Below are 25,387 nucleotides of genomic sequence, written 5' to 3' on the forward strand. Positions count from 1 at the left end.
GCAACATTTTGAATTGGTTGGCGGGAATAAAGGTTCATAGTAATGTATTAACTCTTCAAAGATCAGGCTATCATTCTCATCCATTCACTGTTTGATTAGTTTATCTTATTTCCAGACCTTGATTTCACGGAACAAAGACCTATGTGAAAAGCTGGTAATTGTAAATAGAGAAAGATAATTTATGTATGCACATATGCATATTTACCTAAGTGTGTACATATCTACACAAGAAATTCATTCGTTCTACTTTACAATAATTGATTTAAATTTGATTAAGTAGTTATAATGTACAAATTAAAAAGCAATATTAAAAAGTATGAAATTTTATTTATTTTTCTTCTTGTTTACCCATAAAGATATAATTTTTGCTTGCAATATTCTTTTGTTGTAACGAGCAACACGCACAAAAACACTTGGGGCTAAAACTCCATGTTATTTTCCGTGTGCTTCCCCGTCTTGCCATCCCTCTCCCTTTTCAGATACTCTCGCACACGGAAAATCACTTCCAAGTTCGCCGGTGGCTTTTTGAGAATTCAGTATTAAGCCAGAGCTGCTCGCGTTCGGTGCTCGCGAGCTGAATTGCCGCTGACCCCCGAACCCAGACACTCCCAACCACTCTATCAACAAAACAAACAAACAAAGAAACTTGATATCCCGATACCGCCTGACACCGTCGCCAAGGAGCAAACTCTGGAGAAGATGAGCAGCAAGGTGACCTTCGCCTTCGACAGCAACCCCTTGGGGGTCTATCAAGCCGGTCAGCTAATTTCCGGCACTGCGGAACTGGTCACGGAGCGTCCCAAAACCATTCGATGTAAGTGGAAGACACGCGGAAGACGCAGTATTCTAATAGACTCGAGACCATGACGTCATGGCTATACATCCCCCATTCAAACTCAGATTCCCATTCCATGCCCATTCCACTTTCGTTGCGTAGACGTCGTCATTAATATTGTTGGTGTGTTGTTGTCTGATGCTTTTGCTATTGTTGCCGGTAGATCTGTTTGGCCGATATGTATTGCGTATATAGTGGATTTTATATATGTACAACACACATGTGGCCGCTTGGCTGGCTTCGGATATCTGATAGCTACAGAAAAACTAGTTTTGTTTTGAATTTCGTCCACTGTTTATATTATTCGACATTTGATTCAGTCTACTGGTCAGCAGATTCGTGCTGATACCTATGAATTATACCCTAAAGGGATACGTTTTGAGTTAAAAGTAATTGTTCTAGCTATAAAGTTTACTTAAGTCTTACACCATTAATCAACCTACCCATATAAAACAATTTCTAATTAACTAATTTATGTGTTAAAAGTATATAAAGTTTGCAATCTAGATATTTAAAACCATTTCCGGTAGAGAAATATAGATGTTATTAAAGTTTTAAAGGGCATTCATCATTCAGTATAACTAAAGTTAGCGGTCAACATTATTAGGTAGTTTTCATTTTTTTTGTTGAGCTCATGATTAAATTATTCTGGGAATTATTGTTAGTGAATTAACGAAAAGTCTTTGTGTGGCTTACCGATCCATTTTCCAATACAATACTACATCCGAGTACACAAAAGGCCTTAGGTCATGTACAATTAAACTAAATGCATAATTGAATTACATACCCGTAGTACAGATAAATTAACCCAATTGCAGCGATCTTTATAACCATAAACGGGTACGGAGAGACGCGATGGCAGGAGAGCGAGGAGCGGGTGGGCGAGGACGGGAAGACGACCAAGTCGCTGGTGACCCACACCACCACCGAGGTCTACTATAGCACTGACCAGCCGGTGTACGGACAGGCCGGCGGATCCCAGCTGGAGCTGCCCATGGGCAAGTACGTCTTTCCCTTCCGGACCACCATACCGCCCAATGCGCCCACATCCTTCAACGGCGCCCACGGTCAGATGAAGCACGAGGTCACCTTGACCATCGATCGCGCCGTGCGCTACAACAATACCTTTAAGCAGTGCTTCTCGGTGATCTTGCCACACGATCTCAACAAGCGTCAGGAGTATAAGGTGGGTAACAGTGTCCTGTCAAAGCAGCTTAACCTAATTAAGCCAATTTATACATAGCAACCCTTAAAGCGCCTGGAATCGAAGAGCTTCTGGTGGGGTTCGATCTTTGGGGCCCACAAGCCCATGGTCATGGACGTGGGCACCTCGTACTCGGCCTACGTGCCCGGTCAGAAGATCCACTTCCACCTGGTGCTGGACAACCAGTCGGATGTGCAATGTATGGATGTGAAGGTGCGACTGCTCAAGAATGTTTCCTATCGGGCCAACTCCTCTGGACCAAAGGAGCAGCTCAAGGTCACCGAAACCCGGGTGGCGGACAAACATTGCGGTGAGGTGCTGAAGCACAACAAGGCCAAGTTCGACGAGTTCCTTCTGGTGCCTCCGACCACTCCGTCCACACAGAGTGAAAAGGATCCCATTCGGGTTAGCTATACGCTCCGCTTCATTGCCAAGACATTTAAGCTGCATGGAGGCGGCGATCTGGTCATGGATTTTCCTCTAACCATTGGCACAGTGCCGCTAATGGGAAGTGCTGATGACAAGGGCCCAGAGCCGTCGGATAAGTCCCAACCCAGTGGGAACTCTCATCCAGGTGGGTGTAAATAAAATACAAGGAACATGGAAGGGTTATTAAGAAGTCATCTCTCCTGTTTAGGTTCTCCCAACTTCCAGGAAGACGTCAGTGACGAGCAATTCGAGTCCAATAGCTTTAAGCCGCGATATCCTGTCTACCCATTTGATGGAAAGCCTGGAACTAATGGAGCTAATGGAGCAGCTAATGCCCCCAGTCTGTATCCCAAGGCGGAGGATGCACCTCATTCTACTCCTGTTAAATACACACCGAATCCTGTGTCGCCGGCCTCACAGAAATCCCCACCATATCCAACCAATCCTCCAGCTGCTGCTGCTCCTGGCGGTAATTTCGAGGTGCTTGGATTCAGCATACCACCTGACTATAAGCCCACGCCCAGTGCTCCAGCCGATGCTCCAACCGGCGGCATTGGGTGGAAATAGGGACCACTGTTTACCCATTTTGTATTCTACTTTCTAAGCCATTTTTAAATAAATTTAAAAGCGCGCCCAAGTGGCATCACCACGTATATCGCTATTTAGCTTTTTTTTTAGCTATCAGTTTTAGCTGCTTCCGATAGCCGATAGTTGGCGTCGCTGTTTGGAAAGCTCATCACCAGCGGCCCGAACAGCTGACTGCATGCACTTGACGACGTAACTTAGCTTGTTGTTGTTGTTGGAGTGAAGCAGAGCCGCGCTTGGGAAAACCAGTTTGTGGAAGTGGAAGTGGCCAACTTAGGCAGCGGATCGCCGCACAACTGCAACGGCATCTCGGCGGCTTTTACAAACCCCTGGCGAAAAGAAAGTTTTGACGCAATCCACGGGCCGCTGCCTGTAATGAAGAAGCGTCGCAGCCACAGTAACTGCGTCACTCTTCTCGCGAACGGACGCATCTGCTCCAGGTGAGCACCGCCTCCTTCCACCTACCAGGCAATCATCATACATACCAATCTCAAGCGTATTCCCCCCGCCTTTGTCTCTTTATCTGGCCGACAGCATCGAAATTTTGGAACTGGACAACGGTCAGCAGACAACGAGAGACATCGAACAACAAAAGCGTGGAAAAAGTGAAATCGCTGATAAACCCGAATACCTCTCAGACTTTTGTCAATCAATGAATGGTCGTCTGAACCTGGAATATATTTCGAGAGCTCTGCGAATTGGCGCGCACTTGGGCATAACAGAGAAAATAGTGAAGTAATCGCAACGACATCCCCACGCTCCGTTGAGCATGACACTTGTAAGTCCCCATCTTCAAATGCACTCCTACTATTTCCTAATTCCTGTCTACGGAATTTGACACATCAATTTGGCCATCAAGTTGATGAATGCGTAAACAATTCGGAGTTTGCGCCCGGCCGCACCTCCAAATCGCTTCCAATGAAAGCTACAGGCGGGCTTCCCTACGTGGGATTTTCTAAATTTAAAAATTGTATGGTCTCAAATGGTTTAAATGCTATATTCTGGTAGCTTTAAGTGATAAGTGATTTAAATTTTATAAACGTTGCATTAGATTTGTATTACTTTTAAGGAGAGAAAAAAAATTTATGTAAAATTTGCTAACCTTCCCATAACCTTTCAATTTCAATAAGAACATAGATTAGAGTTTAGTACTCGCAGCTATTCCTTTGGAATTTCACAATTTTTCACACCTTTGTTCAAACTTTTGAAAAACCGCGTTGAATTTAAAAAAATTACAAACCGTCTCATAAATAACTCATTAATTCTTTTAGCTTTGATTTTCATTCATTTATCAAAATTTAAATTTGTAATAATATATATTTTTACATTGTTTGTAGCTATTGAATTTCTACCGTAATAACGTTGTCTCCACCCGTTTGGGTTTCTTTATTTTACAGAAATGCCATTGAAGAGTTGGCAGTCGTAGCAATAAAAGTGAAATCCGCACGAGCAAACATACGCACACGAAAAGCGAAACCAAAGCAGCACCGACGCAGACATGGCGGTAACCACAGGCTCGACCAGCGAGGCAACCGCAGCCCCAGCTCCCGTCCCTCGACGCAGGCACAGTACGCGGGAGCAGCTCCACCAAATGCTGGCCGGCGGACTGTCGGCGGCCATCACTCGATCCACCTGCCAACCGCTGGACGTGCTCAAGATCCGCTTCCAGCTGCAGGTGGAACCTCTAGGCAAAAGCCGTTTAAATGAGGGAGCGGGAGCTTTTACCTCCAAGTACACATCCATCGGTCAAGCAGTGAAGACTATCTACCGGGAGGAGGGCTTGTTGGCCTTCTGGAAGGGCCACAATCCCGCCCAGGTTCTAAGCATCATGTACGGGATCTGCCAGTTCTGGACCTATGAGCAGCTGAGTCTGATGGCCAAGCAGACACACTACCTGGCGGATCACCAGCATCAGTCGAATTTCTTGTGTGGAGCTGCGGCCGGTGGAGCAGCGGTGATCATATCCACACCGCTGGACGTGATTCGCACTCGACTGATCGCACAGGACACCAGTAAGGGATACAAGAATGCAACGAGGGCTGTGTCGGCGATTGTGCGACAGGAGGGTCCTCGCGGTATGTACCGCGGTCTGTCCTCCGCCCTGCTGCAAATCACGCCGCTGATGGGAACCAACTTCATGGCCTATCGCCTGTTTAGCGACTGGGCTTGTGCCTTCCTGGAGGTGAGCGATCGCAGCCAACTGCCCACGTGGACGCTGCTGGGACTGGGTGCCTCCTCGGGCATGCTCTCCAAGACAATCGTGTACCCCTTCGATCTGATCAAGAAACGCCTGCAGATCCAGGGCTTCGAGTCGAACCGCCAGACCTTCGGACAGACGCTGCAGTGTCACGGAGTCTGGGACTGCGTGCGGCTGACTGTGCGCCAGGAGGGCGTGAGGGGCTTGTACAAGGGCGTGGCCCCCACACTCCTCAAGTCAAGCATGACGACAGCCCTGTACTTTAGCATTTACGATAAGCTCAAGCAGGTGCGATTCTAGGTCATGCTTGGAGTCGGGGTTAATGGCAGCTCAAATCCATTGTGGCACCCGAGGCCACGCTCGTGCGCCCATACAGAATCTTCACTGTATTTTCTATTTTTATATATATATTTACCGCGATGCATAAATAATATTAAGGCATAGGCTAACTGTTGATTAGTTTTCGGTTATGCGTACGGGGTTTTGTTTATCTTAGTTCAATCGCCTTGGGAAGCGCTTTAATACACACAAAAACAATTAGCACACAAGTTAAGTTATATATAAATGTTAGTTTGTAGTCCGTTATCCGAGCAGAAGCTTTTCGCTTTTCAACCAACTCAAATCATTATTAATGATTATCTTTTGTTAAATTTGCAAACGAAAATGACTGGGCTGGCAGCCCCATTTCTTGTTTAAATATTTTTATTGCACTTAAATATTCAGGGACTTTAATAAAAACTGACCACATCACAAAGTTGAGTAAGTGATTTTAAATAAATAACCATATGTATAAGATTTAATTACAAAAATAATGGAAATTCCATATTTTGTTGAATATTTTTTGAGGGTTGTTGTATTTAATCAATATTGAAGGCGGTAATCGTTAGAAATAAAATATAATACAGGACTTAACCTTTAAAAAATGGAGTTTTAACCGGATTTCAAGTTGTATAAAATCCCAACATTTAAACGAAAACTTGTAAATCCGGGGTGCTACAGAAACCAAATTCCAACGATTTTGTTTGGCCTCTGGTCAAAATTTTGGTTGAAAGAGAATAAAACTGTTTCGTGTCCTAATTCGATTTTGACTTCAAATTTCCATTCTTAATTGTTCCTCATTATTAAATGAATATAAATATCGTATATTAATTTGAAAAATGTTTATCTTTTCCACTCTCTTACAAAAACAACGATTTTATCTAATAATGTACGTATTAGACTGTTAAGTGTACTTATGTTAAATTTGGAATCGTAAACAATGTTAAGAAAAGCTCACTACTTTGAGCTTTTTGTGTTGTGAAATTAACCGGGTATCGTTCAGTGTATAAAAGGAATTGTATCTTTCGACACAACAAGATAGTTGATAGCTGAGCGATATCATATCTTAAAGAAATGGCATTAGTGAAGACCACTGCCATTGACAACAACTTCATTCCGTGGCTGCTGTGGCGACCACCGGCAACGGCGAATGGGTCGCCGCCGGATAATTTCACATTTAATGGGCCACAGGTGGTGGCGTTCCATTTCGTGGACAACCGCCACGGCGACAACCTAAAAAAGTGGATAAATATGATCGATGAGCTGGCACAGGAGTACGCCGGTCGGATTCTTTTCGGCCTGCAAGACATTTCCAACATTGCAAAATTTAATGGCAACCTAAATCCCGAAGACTTTGGCAGCTACAGGAAGGGTCTGCCCCCGAGGATCTATGGCAAGGATTGCGAGGGACGGGTCTACGAAATGCACAAGCTGGTCAGCACCAAGTACTTGAGGGAATTTTGCGAGCAGCTGCTGAAGGAGCAGCTCTTCCGGGCCGTGGTCCTGGGACCCACTCCTGCCCAGGATTCAGCGCCAAGGAACTACTTTGAACTCCGTGAACAGAGCAGCGGCGACATGCTGGTGATGCTCTATGACCCTGCCTGCTACTACTGGCCCATACAGCAGCGGATGCTGCGCAAACTGGTCCACCTGCTGTCCAACGAGGATCTGCCCATTGTGGTTGTGGACAAGGCGAACAATTACCTGGGCGTGGGCTTCACCCGCTGGCTGCAGATGGTCAACTGCCACGGCTCCACCATTTTCTCCTCGCCACGTCCCGATGGCTGGGATATCAAGCTGCAAACGCGACTGGAGAGCACTCGTGGCTATTTGCGCTACATTGCCCGGAACAGGCAGCCGGAACTGAGGGACTTCGATGCCGATGGGGAGCCCAGGGGACCAGAAGATGCTCTCGAGTACATTCAATATTTGTATTACTCCTAGCATTTAATTATCGTAAGTGGTAGAAAAAATGACATCATTTTTATCCATTATTTTATTTTTATTTATGTATCAATGCCTAATGCCAAAAAGGTATTCCAATTACCCATTTCTAATATAAGATGCAGGCTTTTAAAGCCACTTAGTTCTTTAAATTGGATTAGTAAACCGACGGATTACTTAATTTTTTTTAAGTTCAGTTAAAATTTTATTTCCCATAAAATACCCTATTTGTCTTAAATATTAACCTAAAGCCATTGAATCAATAGGCATACATTGAAATATTCATCAAGCGAACCAACAATTGGATAATTTTTGTATTCCTGGTTTCTTTCTGACTAAAATTTTCACATATCATTATTTTTTTAAATCTGTTTAACATCAGGGGAAATGGAACCATGTTTGGAATCGCCCAAAGACACTCAAAACGTTTACTAAAAATGCCAAAAATGAGGACGCTTAGTTCGGTTTAAAGATAAGGGTGTATATTTAGAATTTGACTGGGTTGTTGGCGTTCCTCGGCTGGACGTGGATCATGACCTTGATAGCGCCTCCGGTGCCGTGGCGGGAGGTCTCGAACGCCTGAGCTGTCTCCGATATGTCGAAGTGGTGCGTCACAAGACGTTTCACGTTAACCTTGCCCGAAGCCACCAAAGCCAAAGCGGCGGAATAGCTAAAGATTGGGAGTAATCAGTAGTGTTAATGACCCCTAAACTCGGCTGATAACTTACTCATTGCAATAGCGGAAAACTCCACGGATGTCGATCTCACGTGCCAAAGCGTTGATCAGCGGCAGCTTGACCTCCGGCGCTCCCATGCCCACCACCACCACCACTCCGCCGGAGCGAGTTGCCTAAAAGAAAGGATATTTTAACCTCCAGTTTGGGGAATCCACTGCTAATAGGCCACTTACAAATATGGCCAGGCGGGCACTACTCTCGGCTCCACAGCAATCGATGGACTTGTCCGGAACACCGCTCATGGTCTGGTGAACCACCTTGACGGTCTCCTCGGCGGACTGGTCCCGCTGCAGGAGAAGCGTGTGCGTGGCTCCCAGCTCCTTGGCCACATCCAGACGCTGCTGCACCAGGTCGGTGATGAGAACCTCCGAAGCACCCATGGCTTGGGCAGCCTAGGTGATTAATAAAAAGTGTTTAATTAAAACATAAAATAATAATTGCCTATATTACCAGCAGGGTGACTAAACCAATGGGACCGGCGCCCAGGATGAGCACCTTGGAGCCCAGGCCGACACCTGCGCGACGGCAGGCGTGGACTCCTACGGACAGAGGTTCCAGAAGGGCTCCCTCCTCCATGCTGACGTGATCGGGCAGCTTGAAGCAGAAGTCGGCGGCATGTTTGTAGTACCTGGTCAGGTTTCCATCGTAGGGAGGAGTGGCGCAGAAGACCATGTCTGCGCAAAGGTTGTACTGGCCCTGTTTGCAGTGATCGCAGTAGCGACAGGGAACACCCGGTTCGATCGCCACCCGGTCGCCCACCTTCAGGTTGGTCACCTTCTTGCCCAGCTTGGCCACCACTCCAGCGGCTTCGTGGCCAATGATCATGGGCTTGGTCAGCACAAAGTCGCCGATGCGTCCGTGAGCCAGATAGTGGACGTCCGAACCACAGATTCCCACGCTGTCCATCGCCAACAGTACCTCTAAAAAGGTTATTGATATTTTATGTTTAAGGTAATGTAATATCAGGTAAATTTTATAAAAGCACTTTAAAAAAGCACAGTATGCCTTTTTATAATTATCTTAATCTAAAATAAAAGATCCCTTAGTTTTTAATTGATTGGATCTAAGATAATTAAGCAGCAATCATAAAAACCTTAATTAATCAAAGCCACTTTAGCTATCAATATTTATAATGTGCTCATCTCTGCTATCAAAACGCTTAATTAAATATAATGTGATTTATGTGTCAGTACTACTTATATATTGCCACATTACTGTGCTATTTGATTAATGATTGTTAATATTTTCAGAATATTAATATTAAGCCTTTGTAAATCAATAAAATTGTATTCATTTATTTTATCTTATTTTTTTGTATATATGTAATTGCAATTGATGCTTGATTTATTAAGGCTCTTAATAAAAATACTTACTTTTGTATATTAGAACTAATTTTATTCCCTGATACTACAAATATTTATTTTAAAATGTTGTCCTAATTAAGCTTTTACTAGTTACAAATTATCAGCTTGGGTTTCATTTTTTCAATATGTTTTTATTTATTATATATGAATTTGTTTCTTTTCGTGTACTTAAGAATCACTTACCATCGTCGGCGATTTCCGGAACTGGGCGTTGCTCCTGGAAGAAGTGAATTAGTAGTTGGCAAACATTTGCCTAATTAAGTTCCGGCTTTAACTCACCAGTCGCAGGTCTTCGATTCCGTGAAGAACGGCTGTCAAATTATCCGTTGCCATGATTACCTCTGTGTTTATTCCGTAGCACGTCCTCTCGCTTTGAAAGCTGATTTAGAACTGAATTCAGTACCCGATCCGTTTAATATGCTGCGCTCGCAAGTCGGTTTTCATAGTGGTGTACTATATAAAAAGCTATATATTTAAATATGCTTCTTTCCTCGTTTGTGCGTGTGTTTGTTTGCTCGACCGGAATACAGTTATAATCGGTTATATAGTGTAAAAGTTAAGCACTGTTTTTACTTGACAAGATTTGGCACTAAAGTTACTTGTTAAAATACCGTAAATTATTTCGTTGCTGGGCTAGTAAATTATAATAATTATCAAGTAAGACGAGCCCCTTTTGTTCGCTTTATTTGCTATCGCCTGTAATTTGTTGCTGTTCTCTCACTTACTTCAAAAAACGTGAGAACAGCTGTTTTGTATTTACCACTAGCTGCTTGTTTACATATTTCATGTAGGCGTTTCGAACCGGCAAAAACAAAAGTGAAAAAAGCCCCATTCTCTCTGGGTTTCTCTCTCTTTCTCTTTTTCTCCTTATATACACTCAGAATATTTTCGTAACTTTATATACATAATTAATAATAAATTAGTTGAAAATTGTAATATAATTTTGTATAATTTATTAATTGAGTTAAAAGTTTTTTGGAAGGTTAAAAAAAGTGGTCGAAACCTACCCAACCAAATCGAATTGCTACCCGAAAGTCACGAAATAAATAATTTAATTTTTCTTAAAATTAAAAAGTTTAAAGTGGTCTAGTTTTTAATTTTGTTTGTTTATGCTAAGAAGATAATACAGTATAAAACTTTAAATATATGTCAGTACTTAACTTTTGTTTTGAGTTAAATAAAAGATTTTTACGAGTGTACACATACAAATGTTTAAATCAGTTACGTTATCTCTTGATTCCCGCTGCTTGAAGTAAATTGAAAAATAAATATATGCAAATATTTATGCAAATCAAATAAAATGTAGCAGTTCGCATTTAAGAACGCAATACGACCTTTGGTTTGTTTGTGTTTGCTATATAGTTTTATTGACTTTATTTCTCTGGCTAATATATTCATTTCAATAAGTGTTTGATATTCGGGTTCTTAACATATAGAATTTCTATTTTAAAAACGTTTGCTTATATAAGTATACATATATATGTGGGCTTTGCTGCGGTTTTTATTGACGTAGAAATAAAAAATGTTTGCTTAAAACTAAGAAAAAGTTTCCATCACGTCAACTGCGCATTTAAGTTGGCTGCTTTATTTGGTTTTTGGTTCACTTTAAAGATAAATGCATAATTCTGTAAATGCTATTCCAGTTCGGTAATATGTTTCTTATATGGCTTTAAATTTGGCTTTGAGTTAGAAAGGAAAGCAAAGTTTCAAGTTGCAGGCTAGTGCCCAACTACAACAGTTAACTGTTTTTTGATAACCCTGCAAATTGTCATAAATAATAATGGATGGAATAACGTTTTTAGAATGCCTATTAAATCAGATATGACAAACTACAATTTATAAAATTGTTTTTAATTTGAAAGATTAAATGGATTCTTTAGGGGTTTTCCCACACATGGGTTCAGACCAAAAATTAATTTACATTAATCTGAATTACTATAACAATTATCCGTGACATTTACTTATTGAGCAATTATTTTTATTGACATTTGCAAAGTTATATTAGTTTCGGGCTCCCGAACTCCTTGTGTATTTAGACGCTGTGCGAGTGTTAGATTTCTAGTAACTTAATGCTAGGTTCTCTAGGGCTTGGATTATGTTCTGGATGCGGCTATATTAAACCGCTTGTTTATATAGTGTATTTCGGTTCTCTAAAGCTGCAATTGCAGACATTCGATTATGTCAATGTGAAAGGAACAAATTTGGCCAAAGGAAACTTAATGTGTTGATCGTACGTTTGTAATTACGTTTTTTTTTATATCACACTTATGGTCGAAAATGCGGGGCCAGGCATCCTACATGGACAGCTCCTGGCGCGGTTTGTTGATATGCAGCCGCTGGGGATCCTGCGGCGCCACACAGATATCGGTGAGGATGACCACCTCGTAGGGACTGCAGTCGGGCATCCGCAGGAAGCCGCACAGCCATCCGTAGAAGCCCTTCTCAATATCCGTGATGTCGTTCACCCAGCTACTGTACTGCAGACTCAGCTGCCGCACCCCAGAATAGATGCCCAGTCCGAAGGTGCACAGCAGGATGGCCAGGGGATAGGCCACGAACAGGAGCGGCGTCACTAGGATCTTGTGCAGGTACGTCCTTTCCTCGCAGTAATAGTTGAACATATTGTACCAGGTGAGTGTGCCAATATAGAAAGAGTACACCGCCGAGATGACGGTCACAAACGGCAGACAAAACAGCGAAATGAGCAGGATGTGGAGGCCAGTGCCACAGCTGCAGGTGCAGCACAGATTGCCGCCCTTTTTGGAATCACTGGCCATCGCATGGGCATTCAGCTGCTCCAGCTCCTCGCGACTGATGTTGATCTGCAGGTCCACGGACTGGCCCTTCTTGCGGCCCCGCTTGATGGTGCCCGTCATGGTCAGGTAGTTGCCAGCCTCCTTGCGCGCCTGGTAGCCCCGCTCCAGACTTTGGTCGTAGTTGTTCAGGACACTCGTCTCGCCGGACTCCAGGTCCTCGTAGTTGGCTATCTCTGGCGAGGTGCGCTGGTTGCGTCCCTGTCCGGGCAGATCGGTCGTCCGGATATTCACCCGCTTCTTGGAGGACGACCGGTTGCTCAGGCAGTCCTGCGACTTGCTCAACTTGGCGTCCAGGCTGCTCTCCGAATAGCAACAGCTGCTGGGCGTCACCGTGCTGCTCTCGTGCCGCTGCGAGGTGGATTTCGTGCCCTGCGATATGGACTCGAAGTTCTGCAGCTCGTTGAGATTACTGTTGGATCGGGCCGACTTCTGGCTGTGCTGTGTGGAGCTGGCCGAGTGGGTACTGGCCAGGGTATCGTGGGCACCGGGCACACCCAGTTCCCCGGGCAGCTGCGGCAGCGGCTGCTTGTTCTTGATGATCAGCTTGGACTTGCGCAGCTCCTCCTCGAGTCCCGGATTTGAGGGCGACAGCTTCGGTCGATTTTGCTACGGTAAAAACATGGTAAATGCTCATAAAATACAAGACCTCATTTAATACTAACTAGTACACAAATCAATAATGTTCGGATAATTTTGTCTTAGTATGTTTAATGATCCGAATGATTTAATCTTGCAATGATTTAAAGCTTGGTAACATTATAAATCAAAAATCCTCCAAATATAGATTTTCTTTGCCGTAAAGTATAAATATATAATGTTTTTAATTTGTTGTATTTAATGCCACAAAACATTTTATATGAAAGAATATAGTAAGAATTAAAAGGAATCTTTATTGCATTTGAATCAAAAATGGACTTTAACTGGTTAGTAGACTTTTTTATATGATCCAAATCGATTAAGACATGATTCGAATCTGCGAATCTCTGTTAGAGCTGTATATACATGTGACTACCAAGACAATATTGTGATCGAATCATAGACTAGATTCATCTGGGAGTCTATTATCCAATTTCTCACCTGCACACTGACAATATGGTCCACATAGTTCTGCTTCTTGGCCTCCGACTTGGTTTGTTGACGTTTCCGAGGCGGAATAAAAACAGGGCGTTCCTTGCTGCCCGTGCTCGTGTGTTCGCCCAAGCCGCTTGACCCCTTGCCCACCATTTTCCGGGTTTATTCGTACAGAGTCTTGGCACAAAAAACTACATCACTTTCCTCCTAAAAATTACGGATTTTTTCTACCCTCTGGCGTTACTTAACGCTCAGTAATGCAAAAAATGCACTTCCGGCCTTTGTCGCTTCGCGGCTGTGTTGTTATTGATTTTTCCTGGCTGGCTGGCACGTCCTTGTGCCGATTTTGCGTTCAGAGGAGTTTTTTGGTGGCTGCTGTTGTTGCATTTTGGGTTGGGCGGCAATGTTTACAAAAAAGTTGGCGCCTGCGCGGGCGTAAAGTTTGATTTAAAAGTGCACTTATTCCCGGCACAGCGAAATCTAGTGAGTAAATTAAACCGTTTGTGGTTATTATGTATTCACTTTCCAGCTAATTAATTCACAATGTGTTTTGTTTGTAGGACTTTTTAAGTTTTATGGGCTAATACAAGTTTAGGGAATAACAGTTTATTTTCCCTGCAACAGCTGACGTGAACAGAACGAAGTTGGCCGCGCTTGTGTATCTGGTGTGACCGAAAATAAATTTAAATTCGGTGGCTTTTCCAAAATCTCTTTCAGCCAAACTCGGTTAAAATAAAGTAATGTTTTAATTCAATTTTTATACCCTGGCAGAGGGTATTATAATTTTAGTCAAAAGTTTGGAACGCTTTGAAGGGCACATGTCCGACCCGTTATAGTATTTGACCCTTTCCAAATTTTCGAAAAATGGCTTTGAAGAAAAATGACCTAAAACCTTCACTTCTAGGCCCACAACTTTTCTTACAGACATTCGATTTCAAAACGGCATACTTCTAAATGATTGTAATTTAACTCTCTAAAAATCTGTGCTTTCAACTTGGTTTGTATTTTGGAGTCATTTTTTCTTAATTTTTATGAACATTTTTTGAAAAATAGCTTTGCAGAAAGGTGACCTAAAACCTGCACTTCTAAGTCCATAACCATATTCTTACAGAAATCCGATTTCATACTTCGAAATGATTGCGGATTGAATTTCTATAAATGTTTATTATTTGGTTGACTTTACATTTTCGCCATAACAATATTAGTTAGCAGAATCAAATTCGTTAAATATTTACAGAATGAACAAAAATTGCAAATGCATTATAATAAATTTGTTAAATATCGAATTCTTCATCGCCTGTAAGTAACGCCGTTTTATTTTCCATAAGGTTCTACGGGGCCTTTCCCCACAGATGGTATATTTAAACGTGCGGAAGCTGCGCCCAAGATGGCTAAGAAGAGGAAAGCTGTTGTTAACTTCATTTTAACTAACTAAGTCACTAAATTCTGCTTTATATAGTTTTTACTTTTTAAGTAGATCGAACTAATTGGTGATGGATTCGTTTGGCTTGCTATGGATTCAAATTAAACAGCTAAATTTGTTATCACTTTGGACGGCAGCACAAGTAGTGACGAATCGCAGTTTTAGAATGTGAGAGGCGTCTGCTGTGATATACTGCTCGAAAGTTTTTGATTTAACTTGGGGATTGTCTGACAAGACAGACTGCATTGCATTCGACACGCTATAATAAAAAATTACTGTGTAATCAAAAAGCTTAAGTTCTTCACTAAAGTAGGCCAATAAAAACATTTTTAAAAGTGTATTAAGCTGGATTTCAGAAATTTTGCATTGGACGTACAATCGCTACTACTTTGTTATCTCGTTAAGAGGTGTTTTTGTTTGACACCTTAAAGAAAGATTGTTCCATAATCAAAAACTTTAAGCATATTTTTAAGCTAAAATCGTTTAATAAAAGTGTAGATTCTATTCGAGTTATATAATGTACTATAAATGGTACATCCATTATTAATCCAGTCGTTTGTATTATTTTATTTGGCAATACAATCTCCAATCGCCATAATATTTTTAATAGAAAGTTAACTATTAATAATTGGTCGTTGATCGTCACCTATTTGCCTTCGGGAACCTTGGGAGGAACTCCAAACATGGGTCCAGGCTTTCGGGTGGCCGCTGCCCCAGGTGGCATTGGATTAGTGAGGGTTGGGCTCAGGATGGCCAAGATGAGGATTGCTGGCTTCATTTTAATTGACAAACTGAAAAATGCTGACTTTTTACGGACTACACCAATCCAAAGAGTGTAGAGAACCAATTCGTTGTGGACATAATTTTAATTTGTTTCGAAAGTTTTGAAAGAAAAATCGGCCAAACAAAAGGCGCACCTTCAAACTACTGCATAATGTTGTATAATCTCTGGCGTATAATTGTTCTTGGAGCTTATACATATATATTAAGAATATTTCATAACATATTATTATTATCTGTTAAAATAAATCTTTTAATAGCGATAGATAATTTTTGTTGAGTTTAAAAAAAATATTGCTTTTTTATTATTCTGGCTATAAAAGGATATAATCCTTAACAATAAAATTATTCATTCTTACTTGTTGTTAAACATTTTTTCAACGTTGCTATTTCTATTTAATTTTTTAATTTTATTTGCCGTCCTTCAACTAGTTTTTAAAATGTCTTGTCACTTGAGCAAACCAAGGTTTCCATAGTTTCCTCACCTTAAATATTATAATTTTATTGTCCAACCTAACAAATAATAAGTCAAAAGTAGAAAACGTGAACAAATTAACAATTAGGCGAGTGGAAAACTAACCTGCTTAGTTTCACAACACTAATTTAATATAAATTTATTGAGTTGTTGGGAAACACTCTAATTTTCCGACATTATTACTTTTAACAGTTCAAGCTCTGTTGAGTTAAGGAAAATTATGATGGTAGTCACCAGGAAAATTAACTTACGTAAATAAAATCAACAAAAAAAAAAAAAACTTGCTTTCTTAACCTTAACCAATTTATTTGGTACTCGGCACATTTGCGGCTGAGCATGACTTCAGGTGCTTATGTCTGGATTGCAATGCAAATACGATTAGGCGAAATGTTAGTTTAATTAGTAAGAATTTCGAATTACATAATTGCAATCAAGATTGCGTGAGGAACTTGTTCTACAGATCAAGTTGTCCAGTAGTTGCAGATAGCCCGCCAAATTGCCGCGCACGCAAACGAGTCTTGTTTCAGATTGGTTCGGTTTGGGTTTGGTTGGGTTGGTATGGTTCGGTTTCTAGGACTCTCGGCTCTTACAACACTTTGAGATAATTATTTTGATATGACAGGCGGAAATGGCGTTAACAAGTGGCAACGACTGCGACAGCGATAGCCCGTCATTTGTTGCACATTCGGTCAAACGAATGTTATCCGACATTTGATTGCCAGAACGGTTATCTGGCTATCTGCATAGTCTGCCAACCATTTCCCCTGGAGACGGTCATAAAAAATCAATGACCATCCTCCGTTTTCCCTGTCAGCCAAAGACATTTGTCATAAAAGTGATTTATGTCTCTTCGCCAGCCAAACAACAAGTCATTATAACTACTTAAGCCGCGCACTCAATATGCCACGGATGCGGGTGAAAAGTTCAGTGCTCGTGAGTCAGCAAAGTCAGAGTCAGAATCGGGAAAACGTAAGCTGCGAAAACAATTATGCGCCAGAGTCGCCAAAAAAAAAAAGAGGAAACGAGAAGGTAAGAACATACAACATTATTTATGCGGCAGTTTGGAGGTGCGCCGCCTGTCTGCCAGATTTTTTGTCATTATGGGGCAGTTACTTATGGCAACTTGGCGCTGTCTTATGAATATGTATCTGTATCTCTGTCTGCGGCTTTATCTGCCAATTGAGAAACTGCGCATGCGCACGCTCGCCCCGCTTCCGTTTGCAGACCCAATCTTCAATCTTCCCATAGGGCTTAGTCAGAACACGCCCGGCTTATAGCTTCTTATATAATTAGCTTGATTCTTGTTTCTGTTTTTGTTTTTTCATTTTTGCCCAGAATGTTCCGCTGGCCGGGCAGCCAAAGAACTCGGCTTGTGTCTCTGTCGTGACAGCCGCCGAATTTGCCAGACACTCACCTTTTCCCCAGCCCCCGACTCGACTTCACCTTTGGCCAAGTCAATAAACTCGGCGCAGACAGTTCCAGCCCCATAATTTTTTGGCTCTTTGTCTGACTGCCAACCACTTGAAGGGACTGCACTTAAAAATCAGTCAATATTTATTTATCAAAACAAAATCGTTCATGCACTTAAACCTAGCTTGATATATGCCATAATTTATTGCTTGCCGTAGATGCTTAGCTAAATGCAGCTTTGGGCTGGTCTTACAAAGGGTTTTTGGGGTTCACAGATCAAACTAAAATGCCTTCCGGTCATTTTGATATAATCCAAAGTCTGACGACGTAGAATACCTTCTATGTTTGGACTTAAAGCCCATAGTTTTCATGTTTGGGGACCTCATAATTTTGCAATTTTGGTTTAATCAAAATATCTTCTTAATTTTGTTCGTGGCCGTTTTGTAATATCAACATCACTTTGATCATTAAGTTTGAGTTTTTTTCTTATCTTAAAAGGTATAATTTTGATGACATAAAATCTCAAATAATTAAGAACAATTTAATACGAAATAAGATTTAATGGAACTTTTAAGTGTTGATATGGTTATTCCACTTCCTGCTTGGACCAGCCCAAATCTGTTATTGTATTTATTGCCGTTTTATAAAAATAGACTTTACCCTCCGCAATTGTTGAACAGTTGCTGGAGAGATCAGATATAGTCGGATGATGATCGGAAAGGAGATTCCAAGTGGAAACTGGACGGAAGGGGAAAAGCCCCGAAAAGATGGAAAATAGAACGCCCGGCACCGCAGTCTTTCGAAGGTATTTAGAGGATCCAAATTTGTCCCATTACGAGATGATGTTCTGGTAGAATTGCGGCTTGTTCTGGTGCTCCTTGATGACGTAGAAGCCCTTGGGTTTCCCATTGCCGGCAAAGTACTTGTGGAAGCTCTGCTTACTGACCGCCTGCGAGGGTGCGTAATACGTGGGCGACTTGGGCTTGAGGGACTTGCGGTACTTGGCCTTTCCGCCGCCCGCACTGAAACCCTTCTCGACGGTCTCGTTCTCCCAGGGCTGGCGCCATGTGGGCACACTCTGGATGTCCAGCAGTCTATTGCGATCCGCCGCCGAGACGTGGGCAAAGTGGGGCTTCTTGGAGAGGGCCTCCTTCAGGACGGGCAGGTTCCAGTGGTAGATGCGACCGGGCCGGCCATTCGAGCTGAAGGGAAACGAGACCTGCAATTGAAAGCGCACTGATTAGACAACATTACCCGTGGACTGCGACTGGCGTCCCATAAATCAGCCGTGCTCTGGCGTCTAAATCAGGAATATCAGACCGGGCCCACTTGCCGGCGGAGTGGCTCAAAACAAATTGCATTTTTAATTGAAGCTCGGACTTGGTTAATGGCCTGCATATTAATTTCTGGTTCAGCCGCGACTCCGTGAGAGCGTAATAATTTTCGTGCCACTGGCTGTCCAACATCCACTGACATTGACACTTGCCGCATTAATTCAGTGCCCCAGCTCCGCAAAGGCCATGTATTACAGCTCGGAATGCTGTATGGTGTTGGGGATCGGGATCGGGTGCGGGACTTCTTCTCTGGACTTCCCGATACCCACTGGCTGGCCATGACTGACCCTATCGAAGAGCTATTTATAGGACAGTGGGGCTGGGGCCCAACATACCCATTTCGGGCATTGGGGGTAGCACGCATAAAAATAGCAACCGCAACTGCAACTGCAACGGCTGCCAAGTCGCATGTTCTCCGCGGCCAAAGTCTGTTAGCAAGTCTACAAAATGGGTAATCCATTTCGCTTCCACTTCAACTTCTCTTCTTCGGGGTTCCTCAAGCTGTTTTGCAATTTGTTTTATGCGCATGCGAGCCGATGTTTATCGCGGTCTAGGTCCAAACCTGGCCAGATCGGCAGATCGGTGGACTCGGCTGAGAGCCAGTTCTAGCCATGGCCAGAAGGGGACAGACCAGAGCATTGTGTGTGCCTATGTCTATGGTGTAACCTAATGGAATCCCGTTTACCTTTTTCCCGTTAGCTTTCAACGCCGACGCCTCAGCAACTTGTGATGTTGCTGCTGCTGCTGCTGCTGCTGGCGTGCTTGATGTTGCTCGTGTGTCCGTCGATGTTGCTGCCACTGTCATCTTGTTGGGTGCGTTACCATGTTGCTTGCCACCACCAGTCGACTTCTCCTGCTGATCCACCAAGGCATTCTTCGCACCGGGTCCTGCATAGTAGTGCATATTTGGCGGCAATTTGATGATGAACATGTGTGAATCATCGCGCGAGGAATGGCGTCGTGACTCAACCGCCAGTCGCTTCCGGTTGTGGCTGTTGGGCGCCTTCACCTTCATGAAGCCCATCTGGCTGCAACGACCAAGAGAGTTTGGCAATAGGAGGGGAGCAGCGTTGATAAGCGTTTTCCATGAATATTTCACTACATTATTTATGACCGGCACTGGACACGGAACTTTAATTAAGCCCAAAATAAGAGTTGGGCACCTAACCCCCAACCTGTCTTACTCAGCAGTGAAAGAAATATTATTTAAGTTCTTAGGCTCAGAGATGCGTAACTGATGCTACATGTCCAAGAATTGCCTTTCCTTTTCTGTTTAATCTCTACAATCATTATAAAAGACAGCTCAATTACAACTGCGTATTTAGCTTTAATTAAAGTCAGAATATTTAAGCACTGAAAATAATAAATGCAGTTTTTAGGGTATGCAATTACAAAACTATCTAGGGTAGGATTTTGAAACGAATTCTTTTAATTTTAATCTTATGAAAATTTTTTTAATAATCTTAAATAGTAATTATAAAAAGATAATTAAATGCTATTAAAGAAAGGCAAACCAAATTTGGCCTAAATGAACATCTTACGAAAAACCACAAGATATTTGAAGATATTTATGAGATACGCCTAAATATCCCTGATTTTATATGCAATGAATATATTACATAATCATAGTGACAATAAGATAAATATTTAATGGTCATAATGTATTAGTACTAATGCTGCCAAAGGGATCGTAATGGAATTAAGTGAAAACTCATGATTTACTATTCTAGATTCCCGCAGTGTGTTACTCACCTGAGCAGCTTCTTGTTGAGGCCATGGGCACTTCTGGCCAGTTGTTTTGGCTGTTTGATGGCCGTCAGAGGATCCGTTCCCGTTCCCGTTCCCGATCCCGATCGTCTGTCCAGCCTCTTGGTCTTGTGGTGCATGTGGACCACATCCTTGGCCAAAAGTGGCGCTGTTCCCGCTCCCGAATTGCTGGCACCATGGGCCATCGTGGCGAGGCACAGGAGGCAGTAGAACCTGAGGGATCGAAACTGCTTTTATGGCATTCGTTTTATGCCCTGACATTGCTCGTTTTATGTGCGAAATTCTATAAGGGATTAGGCTGCCTGCGGTTTGATTGGACCCCACGGCCAGGGTTCAGGGTCGTTTTGGCGGCACTTTGACAGGTGAGATGGCCCGAGGTCTTAATTTCCAGCCAATGTATCTTTCAGTTCCTTACTGTTTTTTTTTTATTTTTATTTTTGTTTTGGGTTGGGCCTGACCAGCGTGTAAATCAACTCCTCAACTTTAAATAGATGGTGTTTGCCCCCCTGTGAAACTGAAAACCACTACTCGCTGCTGCTCGAATGTCAAGTAATAATAAGGAAGAAAGCGGAAAACAAAGCAGATAAAAATGCAAATAGGCACGTACAATTACAGGGAAGAGAAAAGGGGGAAGATACGGGGGGATATCATGGGTGAGAGACAAACGCTTTCGAGCTGGGAAATTCAAGAGGCATGGGAGCATTAGAACTGAGTAGAATGCATATCTCCGGGGGTGTTGCAATCACCGATACCTTGGCTTAAAGTGCCACATTATGTGATCATATTGCTGGACTTTCAGCCGTTCTTAGAGCTCTTTTCAGATGGATCTGACTTTGTCAAGCGAAATGCTATTGACCGACTAAGCGCTGTGGGTCCTACATACCTATAGTTCGATATGGAACTGCAGCCCCTTGGCGGTCTTGCGCTCGTTACAAATTATCATGGAAATTGGCTGGGTTTTATGCAATAAATGTAACCGAAGGCCCGCCGACGTGCCCGGCATTCTGAGCCAGGTCTTAGCCCCCGAGCTCCCGAAGATAATGCATGCAAAAACTGACTGAAAACTTAAAACAAAAGCAAAAAAAAAAAAACTAAAAACCTTAGAAGCCGAAGAAGCTGCATAAATTTCGAGTGCAAGACAGCAAGGAAACTGTGCCTGCCGGCGGGATTAGAGGCCAGTCAGGAGCTGATGGACGAATGGAATGGGGGCCAATCGATTTTGTGTATTGCATATCCATGGGAGCCCAATCGAAAGCGCCCAAATCAACACGTACTTAGCAGTGGCCACCACATGCTGCCATGGTCTGGAGTTCCCTCTGCCCCATGCCCCATCCATATGCACATCCTCATCCTCATCCACATCCACATCCCGATGCAAGGCAAACAAACACCCCGGGCGGGTTGCTCCTACTCCTTTGTGTCCTCTGTGTCTGCGCTGTGGTTTTTGTGGCCATTTTCATGTTAACTCTGTATTGATAAATTGCAGAATAAGTGAATGCATTTTTTGTTCTTTTATTTTGTAGCTGCCGCTGCCGCTGTCGTTGTCCTGGTCCTGAACATATGCGGCATTTTTGAATTATTAATGAATTGCCAGCACAAAGGAGCCCGCAGCCATACATACAACATACTGCACACAAAAGCAGCAACATGAGGTTGCGTGTTGGGTTCTTTTAAGACAACGTTTCGAAAAGGGTTTCGTGTGAAAATTCGGCAAACCCAACACATCGCACCACCTTCGACAAGTCGTAGTGGTTTTTAGCTGAGGCTTACAATTCAGTATTTCACACTGTACAGATACGTTCTTGTCAAAATTGTAAGTACGTTGTATTTATATTGTGGAACAGAAGGTAGCATTAGATTAGTATTAAAATGCGTATTGATTTGAAGGAACTGCTGTTAGTGTCCATGTCCACAACTCCAAGTAGTGTCATTCATCTGCACAAGCGATTCAAGTGCGGGAAGGTAAGGTGAGTCCGGAATTGGGGGTCTTCGATGACTTTGTATAATCAACTAGTTAACCCCAAAGCTACATGGTTCACTGCATGCTGCAGAAGGGGCAGCTGCTCATCCTCCAGGTGAAGAGGATCCGACGCACTACCTCCTTGAGCAGCCGGCTGCAGAAGCGTCGCCGTCATCTCCAGCGGATGTTAAATTGTGGGAGTGGCTTTGCCTTCAAGCTACCAGTAGCCCGAGAGGATGGCTTCACTCAGACCACCCTGCATCGTAGGTCCAAAGCCGTGGGCACGGAGATGGTGCTGGAAACCACCGCCAGTCAAACGCCCCATCGGCAGTGGATCAGCAGCCAGGTGGATACCTCCGATTTGATCCATACCGTTTCCCAGGATCAGCAGACCTTCAATCCCAGCCAGCAGACTGTAAGCATAGCCGTGGGAACGGAGACGGTGCTGGACAGCACTGCCAGCCAAACGCCTCACCAGGAGTGGAGCAGCAGCCAAGTGGACACTTCCGATCTGGTGCACTCCATTTCCAGGGATCAGCAGACCTTCAATCCCGGCCATCAGGCCTTGAGCACTCAGACAGAGAGACAGGTTCTGCAGAGCCGCATCACCCAGGTGGAGGTCAACGCCAAGACCAGCACCACCCAGACCAAGCTAGTCAGCGCCTGTTTGGGCATCCAAACGGAGCTCCACTGTACCAATGTATCTGTGCAGACCGCAATGGATTGCCAGGACACGAGTAGCCAGACCATCGACGACGAGCAGGAGGTCATGAAGCCCCATCTCCAGGCCCTCTTCCTGATCTACGACTCGATCAAGGACCAGAGCGACCTCATACACAACGAAGTCCTGCAGGCCATCAACCAACTGTGCGATCTTACCCTGCTCGGAGTGAAGAAGAGGCGATTGGAGGAGGACCTGCCCAGAGAGGCGTCACTGGAGCCATTGACACCCATCCCGCAAAACCAGATCGGAGATAACTTGCCCAGGGAGAAACTCTTATCCGAAGCGAAGCTTAAGAAACTCTTATTAAAGTGGGAACCTAAATTCAGGACTAAAAGGTATGAAATGTAGGAAAACATTTTGGTTCTTAGAGAACATTTTTCATGAATTTGAGAGCACCATTAAGAGCTTATTTCACGCATTCATATAAAAAAGGATGATTCAGTGAATGAAAATGAGAGAAACACAACATTTCCCAGCTTGTTTGAATTAGCTCACATTTGTTTTTCGCTTAATCACATTTTTTAGAAAACACTGCTCAACCTTACATTTAAAGTGAGCATGACGAAAAATAATTCCAAATGGTCCAGCTGCGCTCTTAATTATTTAGTAAAATACCTATTTTCATAAGTCACATTTAATCATTCTAACTGAACTTTTTAATTTTACAAGATTTAAACACTAATTAAGAAACTAATATCGGTAGAAAGTTTTGTCTGTCGTTGATGTATTTCCAGTTAAGCAAAATAAGGCAAGAACGTATTTAAATATTTGTAGATGATTAAAAAGTGTTCTAGTCTTCACCTTAAGTTTTCTAAGTATGCTTCATAAAATGCCTAATAGTTCCGACTCGGGTCCCATAAAGCCCATAAAACTTAATAGGTAAGGTAACCCCACCTCAAACTCAATTTTTTTTGTTCATATTTCTCAGTGTAACTTTGCCAGACAAATAACAATAAAATGTCTCTTCAAAGCTGATTTAGCAGCATTCTAAAAGTCTCTCCTTCCATCGGCAGAGTCAGCAAGAGTAAGAGGTTATCCACCGGTCCCTCTTGGAGCTGCACGATGAAGTGCAAGCGGTGCGGCCTGCACATGCACCGCAACAGGCTCCGGGTGTCCAGCGAGTAGGTGACTCAATCCTCCATCCCCAGACTCCCTAGCTCACCCATTCCCTATTCCCTGTCCCCATCAGCAACCAAGAAACCCAGACGGAAGTGGCGGAGACGGAGGACGCGGTGGTCTGGACAGAAACGGGGACGCAGACGGAAAGGGAGCGGGGACGCTGGACCCTAAAACGCAGCTAGAGGACCCTCAGGAAACCCGGTGTCCTTCGAACTTACCCCAGCACAAGGGCCGCCGTTCGCATCCAGGTTGAACTCATATTAATAAACTTGTTTTTTTTTTTTTTGTTCGTTGGCACTTTTTGTATGTGATTTGAATTAAATGCAATCGAATCAGAGTCTTAAAGTCTTTTCGTTGTGGCGCCAAACGTTGTAAAACTGCATCTAAAGTCGCGTGGTGAGTAACGAGCGGTTTTGCTTTTGGAATTCGGTATTTGGATTTGCATTTAAGTTTGCAAGTCAGCCGCAGACACGTCCGCACACGATAAAATCTCGCCAAAGACTGAATGAAGCGGGCCGGTCGTCGTTGCCGTTTATGCCACAGAACAAAACCACCGAGTGGATTCGGGTATTTCAGCTGGGTGCCTAACCACGTCATGAGTAACCACCGCACTGGTTTGACCCCAGTTTCCTAGTGTACAATCATTCTGGTTCCCGGAAAGAAACCCCATCCGAAATCCCATTTGGAAATGATATTTTCAAATTGGTATTAGTTTTAAAACATACTTTTATTCTTGGAACACTCTTAGTTGACTTAGGAAGTGAAAGATTTTCTTTTGGGTATAGGAACTATTAGGATTCAAACTAGTATTTCTGATTTTTTATTGGCGTTAAGGTCTTAAATGTATAGATCATTTATGTGCTACTGATTTGAATAGTGAACTTACATGTCTGAA

The 25,387-nt window shown here is 43.1% G+C and overlaps 7 protein-coding genes across 9 annotated transcripts; 4 read left to right on the forward strand and 3 right to left on the reverse strand.

The window, feature by feature from the left end:
• Positions 1-544: 544 nt before the first annotated feature.
• LOC108045895 (arrestin domain-containing protein 1) lies at positions 545-3,121 on the forward strand. Its single transcript, XM_017125364.2, has 4 exons — positions 545-814; positions 1,654-2,021; positions 2,079-2,613; positions 2,677-3,121. The coding sequence occupies exons 1-4, from the start codon at positions 700-702 to the stop codon at positions 3,033-3,035; spliced, it is 1,377 nt and encodes a 458-aa protein (XP_016980853.1). The 5' UTR covers positions 545-699; the 3' UTR covers positions 3,036-3,121.
• Positions 3,122-3,220: 99 nt separating this feature from the next.
• On the forward strand, positions 3,221-6,004 carry LOC108045904 (mitochondrial thiamine pyrophosphate carrier). 3 transcript variants are annotated; one of them, XM_044458936.1, is made up of 3 exons: positions 3,221-3,493; positions 3,549-3,831; positions 4,451-6,004. In XM_044458936.1, exon 3 carries the CDS (start codon positions 4,552-4,554, stop codon positions 5,548-5,550), a length of 999 nt encoding a protein of 332 aa, XP_044314871.1. In that variant the 5' UTR covers positions 3,221-3,493; positions 3,549-3,831; positions 4,451-4,551; the 3' UTR covers positions 5,551-6,004. The 3 variants fall into 3 exon arrangements, with proteins under 3 accessions (XP_044314871.1, XP_016980880.2, XP_044314870.1); XM_017125391.2 differs by having other exon boundaries at positions 3,588-3,831; XM_044458935.1 differs by having other exon boundaries at positions 3,221-3,831.
• Positions 6,005-6,102: 98 nt separating this feature from the next.
• LOC108045905 lies at positions 6,103-8,003 on the forward strand. Its single transcript, XM_017125392.2, has 2 exons — positions 6,103-7,524; positions 7,895-8,003. Exon 1 carries the CDS (start codon positions 6,643-6,645, stop codon positions 7,510-7,512), a length of 870 nt encoding a protein of 289 aa, XP_016980881.1. The 5' UTR covers positions 6,103-6,642; the 3' UTR covers positions 7,513-7,524; positions 7,895-8,003.
• LOC108045910 (sorbitol dehydrogenase) lies at positions 7,973-10,034 on the reverse strand. The gene is made up of 6 exons (XM_044458934.1): positions 9,893-10,034; positions 9,797-9,830; positions 8,700-9,169; positions 8,423-8,641; positions 8,241-8,362; positions 7,973-8,182 (listed from the first exon to the last, which is right to left on the reverse strand). Exons 1-6 carry the CDS (start codon positions 9,944-9,946, stop codon positions 7,999-8,001), a joined length of 1,083 nt encoding a protein of 360 aa, XP_044314869.1. The 5' UTR covers positions 9,947-10,034; the 3' UTR covers positions 7,973-7,998.
• Positions 10,035-10,769: 735 nt separating this feature from the next.
• LOC108045906 lies at positions 10,770-14,130 on the reverse strand. Its single transcript, XM_017125394.2, has 2 exons — positions 13,507-14,130; positions 10,770-13,035 (listed from the first exon to the last, which is right to left on the reverse strand). The coding sequence occupies exons 1-2, from the start codon at positions 13,651-13,653 to the stop codon at positions 11,908-11,910; spliced, it is 1,275 nt and encodes a 424-aa protein (XP_016980883.1). The 5' UTR covers positions 13,654-14,130; the 3' UTR covers positions 10,770-11,907.
• A 3,584-nt stretch (positions 14,131-17,714) lies between these two features.
• LOC108045909 lies at positions 17,715-24,980 on the reverse strand. The gene is made up of 4 exons (XM_017125396.2): positions 24,711-24,980; positions 20,675-20,902; positions 19,608-19,950; positions 17,715-18,807 (listed from the first exon to the last, which is right to left on the reverse strand). The coding sequence occupies exons 1-4, from the start codon at positions 24,749-24,751 to the stop codon at positions 18,421-18,423; spliced, it is 999 nt and encodes a 332-aa protein (XP_016980885.2). The 5' UTR covers positions 24,752-24,980; the 3' UTR covers positions 17,715-18,420.
• Positions 22,473-24,715, forward strand: LOC108045908. Its single transcript, XM_017125395.2, has 4 exons — positions 22,473-22,656; positions 22,716-23,708; positions 24,387-24,494; positions 24,563-24,715. Exons 1-4 carry the CDS (start codon positions 22,559-22,561, stop codon positions 24,672-24,674), a joined length of 1,311 nt encoding a protein of 436 aa, XP_016980884.2. The 5' UTR covers positions 22,473-22,558; the 3' UTR covers positions 24,675-24,715.
• Positions 24,981-25,387: the final 407 nt, after the last annotated feature.

This window comes from Drosophila rhopaloa, unplaced genomic scaffold (assembly GCF_018152115.1).
Source record: "Drosophila rhopaloa isolate 14029-0021.01 unplaced genomic scaffold, ASM1815211v1 contig_178, whole genome shotgun sequence".
In the NCBI taxonomy this organism is placed as follows: Eukaryota; Metazoa; Arthropoda; class Insecta; order Diptera; family Drosophilidae; genus Drosophila; species Drosophila rhopaloa.

Excerpts from the sequence above, each read along its gene's own strand:
- LOC108045895 (XM_017125364.2), top strand. The coding sequence starts at position 700 with ATGAGCAGCAAGGTGACCTTCGCCTTCGACAGCAACCCCTTGGGGGTC. Across the intron at positions 815-1,653 it reads GCGTCCCAAAACCATTCGAT|CGATCTTTATAACCATAAAC; the intron begins GTAAGTGGAAGA and ends ACCCAATTGCAG. Across the intron at positions 2,614-2,676 it reads CAGTGGGAACTCTCATCCAG|GTTCTCCCAACTTCCAGGAA; the intron begins GTGGGTGTAAAT and ends TCTCCTGTTTAG.
- LOC108045904 (XM_044458935.1), top strand. The coding sequence starts at position 4,552 with ATGGCGGTAACCACAGGCTCGACCAGCGAGGCAACCGCAGCCCCAGCT.
- LOC108045905 (XM_017125392.2), top strand. The coding sequence starts at position 6,643 with ATGGCATTAGTGAAGACCACTGCCATTGACAACAACTTCATTCCGTGG.
- LOC108045910 (XM_044458934.1), bottom strand. The coding sequence starts at position 9,946 with ATGGCAACGGATAATTTGACAGCCGTTCTTCACGGAATCGAAGACCTG. Across the intron at positions 9,170-9,796 it reads TCCGGAAATCGCCGACGATG|AGGTACTGTTGGCGATGGAC; the intron begins GTAAGTGATTCT and ends TAACCTTTTTAG. Across the intron at positions 8,642-8,699 it reads TTGGTTTAGTCACCCTGCTG|GCTGCCCAAGCCATGGGTGC; the intron begins GTAATATAGGCA and ends TTAATCACCTAG.
- LOC108045906 (XM_017125394.2), bottom strand. The coding sequence starts at position 13,653 with ATGGTGGGCAAGGGGTCAAGCGGCTTGGGCGAACACACGAGCACGGGC. Across the intron at positions 13,036-13,506 it reads ACCATATTGTCAGTGTGCAG|CAAAATCGACCGAAGCTGTC; the intron begins GTGAGAAATTGG and ends TTTTTACCGTAG.
- LOC108045908 (XM_017125395.2), top strand. The coding sequence starts at position 22,559 with ATGCGTATTGATTTGAAGGAACTGCTGTTAGTGTCCATGTCCACAACT. Across the intron at positions 23,709-24,386 it reads CCTAAATTCAGGACTAAAAG|AGTCAGCAAGAGTAAGAGGT; the intron begins GTATGAAATGTA and ends TTCCATCGGCAG. Across the intron at positions 24,495-24,562 it reads AGGCTCCGGGTGTCCAGCGA|CAACCAAGAAACCCAGACGG; the intron begins GTAGGTGACTCA and ends TGTCCCCATCAG.
- LOC108045909 (XM_017125396.2), bottom strand. The coding sequence starts at position 24,751 with ATGAGTTCAACCTGGATGCGAACGGCGGCCCTTGTGCTGGG. Across the intron at positions 19,951-20,674 it reads CTCAACAAGAAGCTGCTCAG|CCAGATGGGCTTCATGAAGG; the intron begins GTGAGTAACACA and ends TGGTCGTTGCAG. Across the intron at positions 18,808-19,607 it reads TGAAAGCTAACGGGAAAAAG|GTCTCGTTTCCCTTCAGCTC; the intron begins GTAAACGGGATT and ends TTTCAATTGCAG.